General features: G+C 37.5%; 1 protein-coding gene across 1 annotated transcript in view; it reads right to left on the bottom strand.

Moving 5' to 3' along the window:
• The window catches only part of LOC131693580 (uncharacterized), a 44,662-nt gene that overhangs the window by 403 nt on the left and 24,617 nt on the right, over positions 1–19,642 (bottom strand). Inside the window, exons 5-7 of the mRNA XM_058981506.1 lie at positions 4,648–5,438; positions 3,244–4,583; positions 29–520 (exon numbers count right to left, since the gene is read on the bottom strand). Of these exons, the coding sequence (XP_058837489.1) occupies positions 29–520; positions 3,244–4,583; positions 4,648–5,438 (2,623 nt within the window). The remainder of the gene's footprint in view (positions 1–28; positions 521–3,243; positions 4,584–4,647; positions 5,439–19,642) is intronic.

The raw sequence follows: 19,642 nt of genomic DNA, 5'->3' as shown, positions 1-19,642 counted from the left end.
TATACTGGTATATCTTTGTCAAACTTACCCCAATTGTTCCATTATGGCTCCATTATTCCGCACAATACGATAAAGTTGGTCAACCCTGCCAAAGGCCTGCTCAATCAGGACATTCAACTCAACCACCAAACTCATTAAGTGGGCTACCGACGAACAGTGGGAACTCAATTGTATTAAATTTATTTTATCGACTATCAGCTTGAATTCAAGATGAGCTAACAACAACCTAGGAGATCGTATCGTATGCTCGCGATATTGAATGCATTCCAGCCCTTCTATCCGGACATCGTCATCCTTACTATACCACGGTAGAGGTTTTTGGAGAATTATTTTGAAATACACGGTTCGCAGAACACCGTGTCGCAGCTTTAAATACGTTCGGCTTTCGTTAGTTGAATCCAAAAACCAACGGTAGCGTTCCGATTCCAGTTTGTTGCTTATCAACGAAATCACATTCGGTGTTCTCGGCAAATCACTTGGGTTGAACAACTTGCGTGGTATATCACTAAGTGTTGTGGATCTGGATAACAAAAGTAGAAATAGAAATAAAATGTTAAATGTTTACCGCAAACCTGTATGAATTGTTAATAGAGTAGAGCAAGGCAAAACAGTAGACGTAATGATGTGAACAATCTCTCGTCCTATGTTATGCACATTAGTTAGATTGGTGCACTACAATACATGTCCAAATTTGAGTATTATTGCCGCTGTAGTTAGTGAAACACAGCTTCATGAAGAAATGTTTTCGTCAGATACTTTCCTTCATATTTGTACAGCGAAAAAAATTGTGTTTTATGGAATAGAATGCTGATCACAAAGACTTTTTTTACTATCTTAAAAAAATTGAGTTTTGCAGGAGTATAAGTTTTTGTGAAACTTATACTCCTAGGGATATGGTCTATAAAAACGGAAACTTAATCAAATTTGGTCTACATATTTCAGTATTCAAACCATCGGAATGTACGTATAGAAGAAGCGGTGGTAAGCCCGACACTTATATAGCAACAAGATATAATTTGTAAGGTTTTGAAAAAATCAATTTCATTAAAAATTATTACTTGCCGAAAATGGAGAAAAATTTCAATGCAAGTAAGACCGATACCCCGAAAGGGCAAGACTCTGTGTGGTGTGTTAGCGGTGCGCCAGAAAACAAGCTATGAAATAGAAATTCAATTACTTCAGAAGTCCTTATAGAACGTACTTCTACTACCTACAATCAAACTGTATATTAACCCTTAAAGGCGCAAATCTTTTTTTTTTAATTTGGGAAAATTGTCTTATAGCTTCAATACGTTACTGTGATGATTTTCACAATGTTGTGCATTTGAGGGTTAGCCGACACTTGCCATTATATTTACTCCATATTCAAAAGCAAATGTGTGAGGTTTGTGGGAATGATAAAGTACCGATGTCGGATGAAGATACTTCGATAAGACATCATATTGAGTTATCAAATTTTATTATTTTTTTAGTTAAGATGCCTTTTATTGCAATGAGTAGCTGAGAATAAGTGTGACAAGACACACAAAAAAAGATTCTCTTACTTTGAAGAAAAATCCAGAAATAAAAACAACTGATGAATATTTTTGCACTGTAAATAGTATCATCAACTTACTCCGCATGTGTCACCCACAACTTACCTCAACAGCATATTTTATAATAAAATATTTAAAAACATGTTTTGATTGTGAACATGAGTAATATCATGCTCTATCAAAAAATATTATCATTCGTGGAATAGATTAAAAGTCACCTCACCTCAAATGACAAAATGTTTAAAATAAACCCTTTCATGCCCAACTTTTTCTAGCACATATAAGGTTTCAAAACTATTTTTCCTTAAAAGTGTTGGGGTCGAAAAACACCAAAAAGTTGTTTTGATAAAGATATTTGCTTTTCTTGCAGTACTAGAAGATGCTCTATTTTTACATTCCGATGCCCAATACAATTGTCCTAGAACTTGTACAATAGTCCAACTGCGTGGAAAAGGCAGACATAAACAGTCGAAATTAATATGCTAACTTTGTTTGCTAGTACTAAAAGATACAGACTGATGTTTGATATGGCAATATTTGTGACGTGATTAACATGAACAGTACGTACCACAGCCTAGTAAACATCAGAAATTTTTTATCTCTCTTCAGCTTATTGCTTCTTGGCCAAGTCTCCCCAACATTAGTTATTGCGTTCAATGTCGTGCAAATTTTTGTAATAACTAATTCAAGGTTCCGATTTATGTAAAATCATTTCACTAGTTCATAAAGAATAAAATAATGTATGAGTTCTTTGAAAGTAATTATTAGTCGAGTCGATATGTCCATACAAAATTTGATAAAAACTTTAATGCAAATTTATTAATTGCGGAATATTTTCTATAAGGAAAGGATTTAGCATTCCAAACTTTTAAAATTACCTTTAGAGACCGAACAAGTATAAAAACGCTTTTGAAAATTTTTTAGGACTAATAGATCATGTCATAGCCAATAATAGTATTCAGCTTTTGGTCAAGTCTCCCCATGTTCCCCTATACAAAGTTACTAGCTTAATTAATTCAGGAAATAACATTTGTATATCACTGATAGGTGAATTAAACACAGAACAGTATATTCCTGTAGATGCGCAATCCTAAAGGCAAGAACTGCTCCCAACAAACTATACTCCTAAAGTTAACGGTTTAGACGTTATTGTTTTGAGCACGAAAACGTTTTAAAATACTGTGCACGGTAGAGTTTACGTGAATTTCCGTTATGAACATAATAAGAAGATAGTGTGAATGAAACGTCACCAACGTTCTGTCATTCATATAGAATCTAAAATTATCTACACCATCTAAACAGCATGTCGATCTTACCCAACTGCGTTCATTTTTCGAAATACCATATTTATACTTTAGAGTGTCTCAAACTCATCGTCAACACACTAAGATGATGAAATGGAAAGTAAATAAGGCTGTAAAATTAAAAAAAAAATTCCAACCAAAATAACATCCAAGCGCACATCAGCTTTGCTTTCACATATTTTTTGACGTTTCATGAACCTACATGATATCGATGCACCTCCAAATGTCAAAATAATCGTACTAATATTATGTTACTAATAACTGTTTTGAAATTTGATTTCTGTGAAACTTCGCAGTGTACCGGACATACTACCATCACTATTACCTTAATCTGTCTGCCTCGCTCTTTTCACTCTACTCTACCGAACGCTGCATTTGAAGAATTTTGTTAGATCATTACTAACCTTTTATAGTAATCGCAAAGCAACCATATCGAAGGTGTATCCGGCAGATGGGCACTTTGCTGTTCCAGACAAGACAACGGCAATGGTTTCATGGCTCTGTTCAATATTTCACGAAGTCGTTCGTCCAGTGGCATGCCGTACACTGGAGTATTCTTGCTTGATTCTAGTAACCGTTCAAAATTGGATTTCCAACCATCCTTCACACTGGCAACATTGTTCTGTCTCACTGCAGCCATGGTGCGTCTGTTTTGACATCGGCAGTTGCCTTCAAAGTTGCAGCACGGTGTTGTTGTTTCCAATTGCTGCCGGCGGAGCTCATACATCACCTCGCTAGCTACGGTTGAGTTAAACTCCATGGAAGCACGGGATTTCTCTATCCGTTTCGGAAGATCAACTAAGGTTAATTTTACTTCTACCGGAGATGGTGGTATTCTTGCTGGTTCAGTAAAAGAATCGTCACTTATGATTATGCATGAATGGCTTTCTTCTTGATCCATATTCAGAGTTAAATGAGCAAACTCATTGTAATAGGTATTGTCAAATTTTAACGTGCTACCTCGCCTGTTATTCTGCGCGTTGGGTGATGTCACTAGCGAAATGTTGGATTCATTTGCTAGCATGTCATGCTCTTCCACGATGAATATGGAAGGATCGATAAGCATTGTATGTCCAAGTTTACTTTGCTCTGCTTCACAATCATTTTCAATTATCGTCATGCGCTCATTTTTAATGATTATGGACTCCACTTCAGCTGGTTTTATAACCTTTTGTATCGACGACTGAATGTCGCGTTCTCTTTCAATCGTATCCAACACGTCCTGATGGAAGGCTACTCGACGAATTGATTTCGACGCTTGGTTTCTGTCTTCGTCCATTTGAACTGCACAATCTTTCGATAGGTCATGAGCAGCTGTTGTTTTGCGTTTCTTCATTGGGTAATCGTCCGTAAGCGAAACGTTTAATGGGTCATTTTTCTGTTTTATTAGTACGGATTTTGAGATGCACGATAGATGCCGCTTTTGAGCGATTTGTTCAAGTTCATCGACGTCGACAAAATCAATCGTTTTGTAACCTGCGGTCGTTCGATTTTGGCCAGCAATGATGGATTGCTCAATATCATCGACATTGGTGAACATCGGGTTTTCGCTTTTGTTGTTTTGAGCAATCGCTTCGTGAGCTACATGAGCAACTTCTTCGTTTTTATCACCCTTTAAATTTTCCTGGCTCGCTTCGGCATCGTAAAACTCGTCTTCGCTAGATTCGTAGTCAGTCGAAACTAACCGCGTAACTATTGCTTTCATTTCACTAGTAGCCAAAGCTCTCGAATCACATGGTTTCATCTGTGAAAAACAAGAAAAAAAAATTAAGTAAATTCATTGATATAGATAGTTATAGAAAACATACTTGTTTACTGGTAATTTGCCTGTGACCTTGATCCTCGCACTCTATCGGTAGTATACCAGACTCGTCTAAATTCATCGACTTTCGATCAAAAATAGACCCCCGACTTCGTCGAACAGACATTGAACCAGCCTTTTTTGGTGTTTCTTGTATGACAGAGTTAGTCACTACTAGCGGAAGCTGAACAATCGATGGCTCAGTGAGCTCATTTAATTCTAAACTGCACACGTTATCCGGTACAGCAAAAGTCGTAGATCGTGTCAGTCTAGGAACATCGCCTAATCCAGATATCTCACTCAATTCAAGCATTGAAACAGGAGCACCCGCTGTTCGTCTGCCCACACTCGAAATATCTATTAACGCATTATTACCTTCTGAATGAAGCAATCGTGGCGAAGCTTTCAAAGTTTGATTTGAAAATTTGGTCATCCTGTAGTAAGGCATCACGGCTGCGCTTCGGAGCACACAGTCGTCCGGCAACTGAGGAATGGTAAACATAAAATCTGATTTATCATCATCTTCGTGATCTACATCCGACGGAGTTTCAACATATACGGCCGAGTCCGCCTGTTCCTGGTTGATATCGCGATTGAATGACTCTTCAACTATGTTGTCAACCTGTACGATAGTTCTTCGAAGAGGCTGTGCGCATATCCGTGGTGACGGAATGACTGGTATTTCCGTAGTATTAACCAAGGAACTTTCCATGTCTTGCGGTACGAGAACCGTCTGTCGTTGGGTTCTATTTCTAAGCGTTGCATGTTCTGGCGATTTGCTTGTCAATGAAGAGACACCTGTAAAAAATTAATAAACATTACAGTACTTTTGATTTGGACCTTTTACGTGTAGCTAGGCTAAAGTGTCTATTTTGGCTATACTAGGGAGTTTGTTTCGTTCCTAAGCATCAATATAGCAAAAACAGCCTTAATGGTAAAATATTGTATTGTATTTCTATTTGTTTATTTGGGTTTTAACCATTAGGTCATTCGCTCGTAATGGTAAAATACTTCTGTTTGAGCGCAACGAACACTCGAATCGAAGGCCGCAATTATCGCACTACAACTTGAACCAATGCGTTGAACAAATACAGCAGACGCTGCTCTAACCTACGGCTTCAAATGGGTAGGGTAATAATAGAAACAAAATAAAAATACGCCTACTTTCCAAAAAGAATGCGAAATATATATATATATATATATATATATATATATATATATATATATATATATATATATATATATATATATATATATATATATATATATATATATATATATATATATATATATATATATATATATATATATATATATATATATATATATATATATATATATATATATATATATATATATATATATATATATATATATATATATATATATATATATATATATATATATATATATATATATATATATATATATATATATATATATATATATATATATATATATATATATATATATATATATATATAATTCATTCACCCGCTATGAAGTATGGTTTAGCCAGGGTAGCATTAGATAACCAGTTTTCTAATATATTCTGAAACGAGTTGTAGTCGAATGATGGGGGTCGATACACACCAATAACGTTATACAGGTGCTCCGAAGTTTTATTCCTAAATGGACGTAATGCAAACCATCGAGTTGTCCAACTGGAGCTGTAGAACTAGGTTCTCGGAAGGGCTCCCCGTCAGAATCACATGCAATTTGCAGACGAGACAGGCAATGTCGCCCAATAAAACACTGCTTTAGGCCAATTGTAGCGAGCCGTGATTCTGAATGTGATATTCATTGTACGGTTCAGGTATGTGCGGGCGTAGGGACTAGCGATCGCGTGTATCAACGCGAAGAGCTCGAGCATTTGTACGTTAACGTGTTCCATCGCGTGTGTGTTTGTATATCGCGTGTATGTAACTTCGCGTGTATAAATTCTATTTTATAACCGTGTGCCTTTCGCATATTCGCGTGTGTTCTTGGATAATCGTGCGCGGACCGTGGTGTACGGCTAAGATGCTAAAAGAGAATGAGATCTTCCATATCACTAGAGTTCCCGGTGATGTCGCCATGGAACGTGTTGTCTAGTGGATATGAGCTTTATTTTTTGATTGGTCCTACTGAATATATGGACCTTAGTTATTAGGACAGAGAGTAATAGTTTCCGGACGTGACCGATTCATGAGCGTTTGTAGTTTCGCGTTCGAGACAGCGTTTGAAACTTTGTAAGTGCTATAACGTTCTCCTTATTACCGGGGTGTTATTAAGTTTGCGCGATCGCAAACGTAGGCGTGCGTTGTTAATCGCGAAGGGCTTAAGCGTTCGTATGTTAACGTGCCTGTCACGTGTGCTCGCGTTCATGTGACTTCGCGTGTACAAGACTGGATTTTGTAACCGTGTGGCCGTTCCTATATACGCGTGTGTTCTTGGATGGTCACGCGGACCTTCATTCTGATGTAAGTTTTCGGTGTACAATTCACATTCTGACAAAGAGTAAGTTACCCCATATCACTAGAGTCCTCGGTCATGTCGCCATGTAACGTGGTGTCCAGTGGATATGAGAGCTTTCTTTTTTTAATTGGTCCAATTGAAGGCATGAACCTAGTCTGCTGATATCAAGGATAGAAACATCCGGAAGTGACCGATTCATGATCGTGCAACCACGGGAGTTTTTAGGTTCACGCTTGAGACCGCGTTTGAGAATTTGTAGGAGCTGAGACATTCACTTTATCACCGGGATGTTATCATGTTTACGAGATCGCGGGTGCAGGTGCCGTGGATGATCGCGAAGGGCTCAAGCATTTGTATATTAACGTGTTTGTCACGTGTATGTGACTTCGAGTGTATAATTTCGATTTTATAATGATGTAGTGTGTATTCTTGACTGACCGCGCGCGAACCGTGAGACTGATGCTTCATTTTTAGTGTATGGTACAGATGGTAGAAGAGAGTCCATTTCCCCATATCACTGGAGTTCCAAGTCATGTCGCCATGAAACGTGTTGTTTAGTGAATATGAGCGTCACTTTTTTGATTGGCCCAACTGAAGACATTAGTCCAGACTGCTAGGACCGAGGTAAAACTTCAGGACGTGATCGTTTCATGATCGCGCGAGTGGTGGGTCAATGTTTGAGACCGCATTTGAAAGTTTAACGATGCTACGTTTACTTAATTACCGGGGTTTTTTCATGTAGGTAAAATCGCAGGCGTAAGTAGGGTGATGAGCCTATTTTCACCCTATTATGCAACGATCCGCACTATAAATTGAATAACTTCTAATTGAAGTGATGTTGTCAATATCGTTTCACACAATAACGAATCAGTAAACTATTTCGTACACCTCTATATATTACATAATTAACAAACACCACGCAATATTTAGTATAAATGACAATAAAATTTCTATTCTGACTGCATGAATTCAATTATCGCCACATTTGTGTTCATATTTTCACCACATCGAATAAAGACTTGGTTGGATCGCACTAAATAATACTTCGTTGCGTCGATGATACCAAGTATGGACGCATTCGTATGATTTCTAAAACGAATCATTCTACTTTTACCACCCTTTCAAAACAAACATAAACATCACACATATTAATAGACCAGATCAGCTGTTAGCCGAAAAAGTTCCCAGAATAGTTCTTACAGTAAATTACCTTGTGGGGGCTAACAACTGGTAACATCAAATATTGCATTGTCACTAGTTTAATTTCATGGCAAATAAAAATAAATTGCTGGCTATCAGTAATCACTCAAATGAAATAAATGATGATTTATACCTAAAATTTCATTACAGTTCATATTCTAGCTTATTTTATTGTTTGGCAGTGCGCTGATTCATTGTTGTGTGCTGGATGCAGACATATTGTTTTGATTTGTGGTAGTGTATCTGTCAGAACCTGATTATAATAGGTGCCTCCGTATTTCGGAATCACCTATTATAAGACTATGTCCAACCTGGCGATTGACGAGTGCTTTTAGAGTGAATTAATTGTAGATGGATTCTCCAGTTAAAATAAAGGTATGTTTCAGTGAATCGTTTAATATATTTGTGAAGGTGTAGTGAGATACGAAGCGGTAATTGGCCGCTAAATTCAAAAGTTTTGCTAAGCACTCTTTCGCTATGAGAATGGAGCGAAGTTGTGGATATCTCAAGAAGGTAGTTTTATTTTAGTTAAAAGTTAGTGTTTAGCGATGGTTTTGTACAAATGTGTTATTAATTAATTAACTTCCGTTTGACCAATTCAATATTACCATTTTCTTGTGTTTTTAATTCGAAGCCAAGAGGTTCGATATATGGTGAGAATAGGCTCTACTGCTATAATAGACACAACACCCTATGTGTGGATTATTGTAATTGCATGGTCGCGTTTGTGGTCAGGTTTGTGTTATCGCGAAGGCACCGAGCGTTTGTACCTATATGAGTATAGATTGCGTATAGTAGAGATATACTAATAAAAGGAATCATAACATACCGAATAAAGAAAAAATGTAAAGAACTTGATTAGAAGTGTATAAATTGACCGATACTATTTTGGTATACATCAATAATAGAAAAGCAAATTAATAGATGTACAAAAGAAACAGACTAGCGAAGTAGAATGGAAAAACACATGTAACACATGTGCAAAAACTCGTCTAAATGCAGCAAATGTTGTATATTTACCATTGACGACAATTTCATGCTCTTAGACTTTCATCATGCTATGCTGGCCGGGAATGGATGACTCACGTGCGTCAGTAAATTCATTGTACCCTAATTTATCCAATCCGACTATCCCGAATGAATAGAACCAAATGCACAAATTGATCACCAGAAGTATTAGCCACTATTCTATCATGTACGCCAGCTCTGCATCCATTCCCTGACCCAACTACCACAAATACTCAGACGAACACATACATAGATAGGCATACAACTAGCACATAACAATTGTACACTAATACGAAAAACTATGTATGCGCAGGTGCAGAGTATAAAGAAACCTTGAACATAAAAAGGCACATAAGCCATCTAGGTCTCCTCGATGCACCACTATCGAGGCGTAATGCAATAACCATCTTAAAACAGTCGTTCTTTAGCGCTGATGCTCGCAATTTGCCTGATGATGTTTGCAATACCGTCAAACCCCTCAACCTTGGGGAGGGAATATGCTATATTGCATTTTTTTATAAGAAATATTGAGTGATTTTAGAACAATAATATGAAAATTGCCATCGATTTCATTTCATGCTGAATTGGACTACATAGTTTTCTTCAACTTTGTTTCAAACTGAATTAGCTAGTGCCGAAACACTTTGGAGTGCTCTTGTTCAATAACACAATAATTGTGTTTCTCAAGCAAGTAAACCTGAATTTTGCGTATCGGCGGGCTGAAATCTTTTTGCACTATTTCAACCAAGAATAGAACCTCTGGGAACTGCTCCCATGTCGTAAGAGGCGACTAACAACATGCTAGGAGTTCCTAGGCCGAGGTTTTGTTCCGTACCGAAGACTTAATCTGGGCGGACCTTAAGGTTTTCCATATTACCCTCTTTCCAGTCTGTATTTAGTGAATCACTGACATATACCTTTTCTGATTCGCCTTTCTTGATTGTGTACCAACGTTTTAAGTTTCTTCTGGCGGTTGTATATTAGCCGTAAATGACGAAATCTAATTCTACACTAAGTAACAGAATATATTAATATACCGGCACTTCCACGCCAAGGTTTAACTTCCAAAGCTTTGGCTTAAAAACCGTTTTTAAAAAATGGAAACTTTCATGCAGGAAATTTATTGAATTGGCCTAAGATGGAGCTGTCGAATTTCACAAAAAGCTTTTTATGTTGCAAGTGATCTGTAGTTGTGTTAAATTAGGTATTTTTCTATTATATTTGGAACCGTCTACCGACAAATCTACATTTACGAATACCTCCAAAAGTGACTTCTTGAGGTCTCATGAAGGCCTGATACTAGCTTTATGATACTTTTGCTTTTCTAAACAGTAATAAAAATCTCAACATTCAAGAACTTCACTTTGTCAGAAAATGTAGGGCCATCGGAAGCTAAAACTTCGTAAAATCGCACTCCTGGTCCTTTTTTCAGTGCAGTACTCTACGTCACTCGTTCAAATTTGCACCGCTCTTATGGTAGTCGGTATTTGCTAGTATTACTGTTCTCCCATCCATTCTGGTAGTCAAACGGTGGGATAGCAAAATTCTTACAAGTTTCCTATCTCATGCCTCCACGCGATTCTAAGTCTATTGATGACATTTGGTCCTTAGACCGCAGAATGAGAGGGTGCGAACAGAATGAGAGGGTGCGAACAGATCTAGTCGAGAAAACATTGCCGTAAAAATGAATAGTTGATCGGAAATTAGCCCCAATACGACTAATCTGACTAGTATCTATGAACACGGCTCAATACGTATTGAAAATTCGCCGCGTCTGTTTTTATGAACCTAATTTAAAGCTCCGTTATTGCTAACAAGCCCGTGCATCAGATTAACAATCCTTTATATTTCCCTTCAGTGTTCGGTATTATCGCTCGTATACTTGTATTCCACAAACAATCCGATATGGAAAATAAGAAATACTTTCCTTGATTTATAACATCTCGCGCTATTTTTGCCAGTATAATATGCTGTCACTTGGTAGTTTTCAAGCCAATAAATATATCGTAGAGAAGAAGTAGCGAGTTCTGTCCAAATACTGTTGCAATAAATAGTGATCCGGCCCAATTACGCAGATAAGATTAGCTTTTCCAGGCAATACTCCCACGATCGGCTGTGTGGAGTTCAAATTGTTTTTGTTTAGGGAACATAGTATACTCTCGGTAGCCGGCTGCCCAGAGTTTAAAAATAACCAAAAACTAAACAAGATCATCTCTTTTTCGAGTGATCGTGCACTCGAAAACTAACTAAACAACTACCTAATAAAATATGCTTTACAGGTCGCATCGTTTGCTTGGAGCGAATCCTAGACCTGATACCCTTCCAAACCACCAACTCCGCGACACCTATGGAAGAGTCTGATGAATCGTCGTCCTTCCGTTAAGTAGGTGGAGCATCAACACTTCCTGTCTACCTTATCCTTTATCCTTCCCCGTGAACGATGGAGATGGGGGCGGCCGGCAATGATGGCTATCATGCTGTTGAGGTTTTAATATGGGTCGGATTGGTATGAATTCCTACTTACCACTTCCTAAGCAACTCTTATTAGATAATCAGCAGTCAAACATGATGAAGTCAGTGTGCAATCCGCCAAAATCATCGTCACAACGCAACGCGCAACGCAACGCAACGCAACGCAACAAGTAAACCTGAATTTTGCGTAGAATTATTCATTATTTTCAAAAGAACTATCATTAAAAAAGTTGGAACTTCGCGCGGACGATGTAGTCAAACTAGGAAAAATGTCAAAAATATCTAATTATTCAAACAGCTTACATTCGAAATGACGCAATTATGCGTAAGTTATCTTTCGCCGATCTAGTGGTATTTGGATTAAACTTAATCAGGGTCCAAGAGTTTTCACTGGACGGATTAGTAATGGTGACATGATTTTTTTCAATTTTGAAGTGAGAAAATCGCGGACATTTTTTTCTTTATATCTAAGTTCTATGAAACTGATATTTATTAAAATACATAGGTCAATTTACGCCAAAATGTGACTCTGACCTCGGTTTATTAAAAGCAAAGGATATTTGAGTCGAAATAACTTGAATCGCCAATGTCTGAAGATTTTGTTTCCAAGCGTCATATGTTTTCCTTCCGCTTTTTGGCGACGATACTGAAGCTATCCGTTGGCAAACATTCGTTCAATTCTATTAACACCATCCTGTTTTTTAAAACGTGCACTATGAGGCACAACCTGCGCAATATTAGAAATAATGCAGGTACTACATCTGCATTATTTCTAGTATTGCGCAGGTTGTGCGTCATAGTGCACGTTTTAAAAACAGGTAGTTTTTTTTCTTCGAAACCAGGTGGAACAGTTGTCAGTCCGGGTACGGGTCAGGTGGATAGTTTGGGTAATGGCTGAGCTGGTCCTTGCGGACTACATGCACTCCAGTGGAAAAGAAAATAAATGGGCGGGGGAGGGTTTGAAAGGTTATTCGATCGCAGTGTCAAGACGTCTAGTATGTCAATCTGTCAATCATGCGTATGGTAACGTGTTTGTCACGGGCCCTAGCGAGAATGTAACTTTGCGTATATAAATTCAATTTTGTAACCGTGCAGGCATTTGCATATTTATGTGTGTTCTGTAATAATCGCGCGGCTCGTGAATATGGTACTACTTAATTTTTGGTGTTCGTTTCAGATATGAGTGTAATGTTTTTTTTAATTGGTCCAACTGAAGACATGAATGTAGGATGCTAATAACGAGGGCAGGGACTGCCGGACGGGACCGATTCATGATCGAGCGAGCGAAGGATTGAAGCTTGAAATCGCGTTTGAAAATTTATAAGTGCTAAAACGTTCATTTAATTGCCCAGGTGTTTTAATGTCGGTGGAATCGCGGGTGTAAGTATGTGTGGATGATTGCAATTGTATGTTCGCGTTTGTGCGTTTTGGATGAAAGAGATTGTGAGTGTTTATGAGAGAATATGCAATTGATTGTGTTAGTGAGTGTTAGTATAAATCTAACTTAAGATAAAGCAATAAAAGGAAAAAGAACATGCCGAATAAAAAAATGTGAAAAGAGATTAAGTAAGAGCGCATAAACTGACTCATATTTTTTGGTATACATGATTAGTGGAAAAGTAACCTAATAGAAGGAAAAAATGGTCAATGAAGTAGAAGAAAAGAACGAAAAGGATGTGTGGGCTATTCTGGCATCACTGCCGTTGCAAACAAGACATCAGAGAAAATGAGACCGCAATTACACAGCGACGCGTACGCACGTTCAGAACGTTTTTATAAGTGACTCGATAAACATATGATTACGGCCTAAAAGCCAACTGTCAAAATTCTCTTTGAAAGGAAATTCCGGACAAACCGTTACTCGTCAATCACAGATGTTGATAGTAAACAAAAGAGAAAAGTTTTCTCTTTCATTAAGGCCATCGTAACTCGCGCCGCAAAACAGTACGAAAAAGTTAGTTTTTCGAGAAAATAGACGATAAAATTAACTAAAATCCCAAAACAAAAAACATACGTCCCTGCAGAATTTATTCAGCTATCATCTGGTTAAAATTTACCGTGAAAATTCTCCCGATTTTCCGAATGCATTACCTTAGACCGGAAAAACTTTTGCCTTTTTTGCATTTCCACGCTAATATCTTCGAAAATAAAGCGATGACATACTCTTTTTAGTATTTCAGTGTGTTTCTATTTCTCTAAAGCACACATTGGAACTTTAGTTTGATGGAATTTTCCGACTTTTCCATGAAAATTTTACGATTTTCCTAATTTTATTCATAACCTATCTATGCATTGTGCATACGCTCTAATTGATTCAAAAAATATACTGGAGCATTCTACGTAATATTTACATCTAATGTATATTCCGTTTTCACGAAAAGTCTAAGATTTTCATTGGGAAATTCCATATTTTCCATCGATTGCATATCAAATCGTAAACTCCGCGGATGCTTGTTTGTATGCGTATACATGAACCGGCAGTAGATGGAAAACACAAATAATAAACGTTAGTAGGCGTTTGCGTTAGTTTCACAAGTTGCAGCATTTCAGGGATTACATCTTGACTACGATGTTGCGAACAATGAATAACAAATATTTGTTTTCCATTCAAATATAGGTACTTAGTTGATTGTAACATTAATTTCAACATAATTACTGAATTGAATTGTGCTTTTCATAAATAGCATCAGTTTTTTTTCTGAGCTAGAACATGGTTTTGATATTGGTGTACAATTGATGAAATTTTTGAAGACAACGTCCTAAACATGAACAAAACTAATTGAAAGAGATCAAATGTGACGTTGTAAAACATTATACTAACATGATAGCATATTTCGACTGGCTAAAAATCCCCTTTAGGAATCCGGAAGAAAATCGTGTGAGTCAGTGAGCTAATTTCATATGCAAGTGATCTACCCTAATTTTCCAAATCTATCATATAAATCACACATTATGAGAAATTCCAGCATCGTCAAAGAGTTGTGAGTTGGTGTGATATTGCGGACATTGATAAAAAAAACATGCTCATAAGTTATTTCACTTTTTGGAAATCAACCAGAATAGGTTGGCAAAGCTGTATTATTGTGCAATATGATGCCACACTATGCCACCATTTTCTTCTGATACAGAACTCCTATCCCTCACCTTCCCGCGATACCAGTTCCTACATTTTGACAGCGGTTGGGGTTGGAGCCTGACTCAGATTTGTTTCGGATAGAAGCGGCATTAGTGACCACGGTGGGATTTGTGGTCGTATGCTGACAGGGAAGGGGAGCAAACGACGCGCGCGGTCTACCCAAGCTAAACTAAGCTAAGCTTTTTGGAAATCAACCAGAATAGTTTCTAATGTACACTCGCTAACCAATAAATAATATAAAACGATTTTCAGTAAGCATTGCCGCCCTGAGCATAACCAATCAATAGATATTATGAATATTTAGAGGAACTAAGCACGGCGAAGACTTCAATGTCCCAACAATGCTATGTGGCGGTGACAGTATACCGATGACCCATAGTAAATTATACTGCCAACGATCGCACATTTGTCCCTTTTTCTATGGGGTTTCTTATCTTTATGGGAGTGATTTGCGATTATGGTTAGTATATGTGTATATAAAAGCTATTCTGCTCTACCTAAGTATCAGTGATTTGTAAGTTATGCTACGTAGATTCGCCAACATTGTTTGAAAAAAGCCATACGATTTTTTACTGATAGCGTATAAGTACAATACTTCGTATAAAAGGCACTATTTGATATAGCAATTAGATATGAATATGTATTTCAACCTGTGAACATACACTTTGGTGCGCTATGCCCCACTACCGTGCAACAGATCATAGACATCGTGAAAGAATCAATCAGACGTAAAAGCATAAGATTTCCATAGTGAAAAACAACAAGCCGAGAAAAACGCTGTTCAAGATTTACATTTTCTTTGAGCCAAATGGATGGGACAACCATGGTTTGGTATTTTTTCGATATTTTCTAAACAAACCTGGTAATCTTATTTGTGCATTGTGATTCAGTGGTGATACAGAATACAATCCAACAGATAACTCATTTTCAACAAAAATTCATATGGGACTCTTATGCTTTTATGGGCAGTAAAGCTCAACGCAGACACTATGATATAGGCACCGGTGCCGGTTACAGATGGATTCAAAATAGATCATTTACCTACATTCTCTAAATATGATTTTGTAGTATCAAAGGCTGTGATTTTTCATTAGGATTTTAAACCGGTTCTACACTGTATCCAACCCATTTTCGGAATTTTGTTCTGATTCTTATATCGGGGCAGTAGATTGCACTGGTTTTGCACTTTCTAGCAAAAGTGGGAATGAAACGCGTCTATTGGCTTGCTCTACGGCTAGTGTGCAATCCACCGCCCCGGGCTTTTTCAATGATTAGTAATTAGTAATCATAACAGTGAACCTATTCTTCTGACATAGAATCATATCTGCATTAAATTCGAGCATTTCAGAATATAGTTTACCGGACCAGCACTAACTTATCTTCTGTTCCACCCAGTCTAGGTTATCTATAGGTTGCCCTTACCACAAGTCTATGGATACCAAGCAGAATATCTAGTTATAAGAAATGGTTCAGAATGACCGCCAGTGTCTGATTGATTTGAATTGAGTTATGTGATGACATCTTCCAAGCAAAAGTTTATGAAGTCTAGGATGTCTTCGATTGATTTATTGTAGTTGTGTATCACAAATAATAGTTAGTACATTATTAATTGTGGTGCACAACTGGATATTGTTTTGCCTTTCTCATATAGAAAGGTTATGCAATCGGTCGGAATTTCGACTTTCTAACCGCGGCCCGCAGAGCCGAATCTCTTATATCATTCGACTCAGTTGTTCGAGATAGGTAAAAGTGTGTTTTTTTACTTGGTGGTAAAGCTTTTATGCCGACCCAGCAAACGTTCGACCATACTACCGATTTCGTCCATCGTGTGTTAGAGCGAGGGACTTTGAACAGAGAAGATAATTCTGAACACTACTCCTCTAAACTCCTCCAAGGAGTCCGACATTTGCCTGATCCCCCGGATTCCTAATTGCTAATGCACTTCACATGATTCCAGGTCTAGCTGTTCGCGCTAGATTTCGCTGGTCTCATAACCGCCATAACAGTCCTGCACGGCATGATATTCTACATGTCCTCCTCCCTACGTTGACTAGTTGGATGCCGTGGTCGATCGAGCGATTCCGGTTGAAGGGTGGCTTCCGGTACACTGGTGCCCCGACGACCCTATACTGGTGGTTTGCTGTGTGCGGTGCTACTCGGCGTAGTCCCCGACGGTGGAGCTAGCCTACCTCGGCGGAGAGTTCCTCGACGAAAGAATGTCTCCCGCAACCGTTGACGGACGCGTTATTCTTCTTTCGATGCAGTCCGGCAGAATGCCGAGGTCAGTCCAGCGATTCCGGGTGGAGGATTGCGACCGGTTCACTGGTGCCCCGACGATTCAAGCCGGCGATTCGCTACGGACTACTCGGAATAGTCCCCGACGGTGGATATTTCCTGCTTCGACGAAGAGTAAAAGTGTGTGCGTGTGTATGTGTGTGTATATGTGTGTGTATGTATGTATGTATGTATGCATGTGTCAAACAATATCACCAATTTTTCTCAGAGATGGCTGGACCGATTTGCAAATACTTAGTCTCAAATGAAAGGTACAACCTTCCTATCGGTTGCTATTGATTTTTTTTTAATTGATCCGACTTCCGGTTCCAGAGTTACGGGTTGAAGAGGACGATCACACAGCAAATTCCCTTATAAACTGGTACCATCATAATGTCCAAATGACGCAATACATATTAAAATGTGTGCAACATTACTTGGATTTGCGTGTCTAGATCACTAAAGACCCATCGAAGTCGCTTTGACCGCATTGGCCACCTATGACGGTTCTTGATGCCCCCGGGGAACTTCCCAAGTCTCTAAGTTAATGTCATACCTATTTCTCAGCTAATTATTTACCGATTTTTCCAAACTTGGTCTCAAAAGAAAGTTACTACGTTCCAATTGAATTTTGAATTGAAAAGTTACAACGCTGCTATTGAATTTCTAATTGAGCCGACATCCGGTTTCAGAATTACAGGGTGATGAGTACGAACACACAGTAAATCCCGATTTCAACGTATTCGGCGATGGATGTAAATTTTTTCCAAAAGGCGAAAATTTTTCCAATATGTGACCACAACTGCTTGGATTTGTAGTTCTAGGTCAATAACAGTCATTCAAAGCCTCTTTGGCCACATTGGCAACCATCGACGGTTCCAAAAGCCGCAGCGGAAGTATTCAAAGTCAAAATAACAGTTACATCAATTTCTCAGTGATTACCGGACCGATTTGACCAAACTTAATCCCCAATGAACAATCTTCCGTCCCCAAAGACTGTTATTAAATTTTATTTTGATCCGACTTCCGGTTGCGGTGTTACGGGTTGTGGAACGTGGTCACAGACAAAACTCCCATTCAAACCGATAGCGCTATGAATGCAAAAAGGATTTTTTTCCCTAAAATAGGAGCCAAACATCTTGCATTTGTAGTTCTAGGTTAGTGACGGCCCATAGAAATCTTGTTGGCCACATCAAGATCCATCCGAAAATATTTAAAATCGTGATCTTCCATTCCTACGAAACTTTGCCCGTTTCACCGACATGGAAGACTGAACATTTTTCACAATTAGAAAGATTTTTTCGACTCAAGCGGAATTTTTTAAAAGGGCGTAGACATTTCTACGCGCCATAATTTCAAAAATGTTTAGTTCGATTACTATATTTTATACTGCAAAACTTTCTAAGAATGAGCTACAGAGAATAAACATTTCTGTACGAAAAAAATATACACTGAAAAAAATGTTGTGTCATTTTCCACAAAACCAAAAAAATTGCGCTAAAAATTTAAATTGCAAATAAAACTATTTTTTTCTAATTTTTTATTATTGTCATCGAAAACCTAAAGAGAAAAGAAATATTTTGAACGTGATTGTGTGATGAAAAACTTATCGCCAAAAAAGTTTTTCTAACAATAACTTTATACATGTTTTTTTAAATTTCATGCTAATTGACATATGCAACTGTAATTTTATTTCAGAATATAATTCTAAATATCGTTTTAAATTATAATGCATTTAACAAAAATCTTCCAAAATGCGATAGTTTTCGAGGTGTTTGGAATTTTGTTCTAACAAAAACAGCTAATTCGTGTGATTACGCCTTTTTTAATAGATATTTGCGTTACCCCATCATTAAATGTCAAAAATCCAATGCTTATCGTTTTAAAGACGTAAAAGAAACCTTTTCAGTGTATTTGGATCATGGATAAGCCTTCAAAAAAATTTTCCTAACTACAACTTTTGACATATTTCCATGATTCATACTATTTGCATTCAAAAATACAATTTTCTTTTTGAATATGATTCTTAACACCATATTAAATCAAAATGCTCATAACAAAATTTTTCTGAAATGTAGTAGTTCTAGAAATGTTTCAAATTTTGTTTTAACTTCACAATTATTTTATTTCATTGAGACCATTTCGCGTTTGTCCATCAACAACAATAGGTTTTTCAAATGGCCCATAACATTTCCTGTAACTTCTCCTTTGAATTCAAGGCGATATTGAAACCCATTTGAAAGCTACATGAAAAAAAGCATGATCGTATGATCGAACTATTTAGTTTAATCATCAGATCAGATCGAACTATTTAGTTTAATCATCCAGATCAGATGAATAGAATTTTGATTGTTTTCGTATCGCTTTCAAATGGTTTACAATATCGCCTTGATGTCAAAAAGAAAGTTACAGGAAATGTAATGGGCCTTTTGAAAAACCGATTGTTGTTGATGGA

The sequence above is a fragment of the Topomyia yanbarensis genome, chromosome 3 (assembly GCF_030247195.1).
Source record: "Topomyia yanbarensis strain Yona2022 chromosome 3, ASM3024719v1, whole genome shotgun sequence".
Taxonomy (NCBI): Eukaryota; Metazoa; Arthropoda; class Insecta; order Diptera; family Culicidae; genus Topomyia; species Topomyia yanbarensis.
Note: the sequence above shows the minus strand (reverse complement) of the source record. Positions and strands in the feature narration are given on the sequence as shown.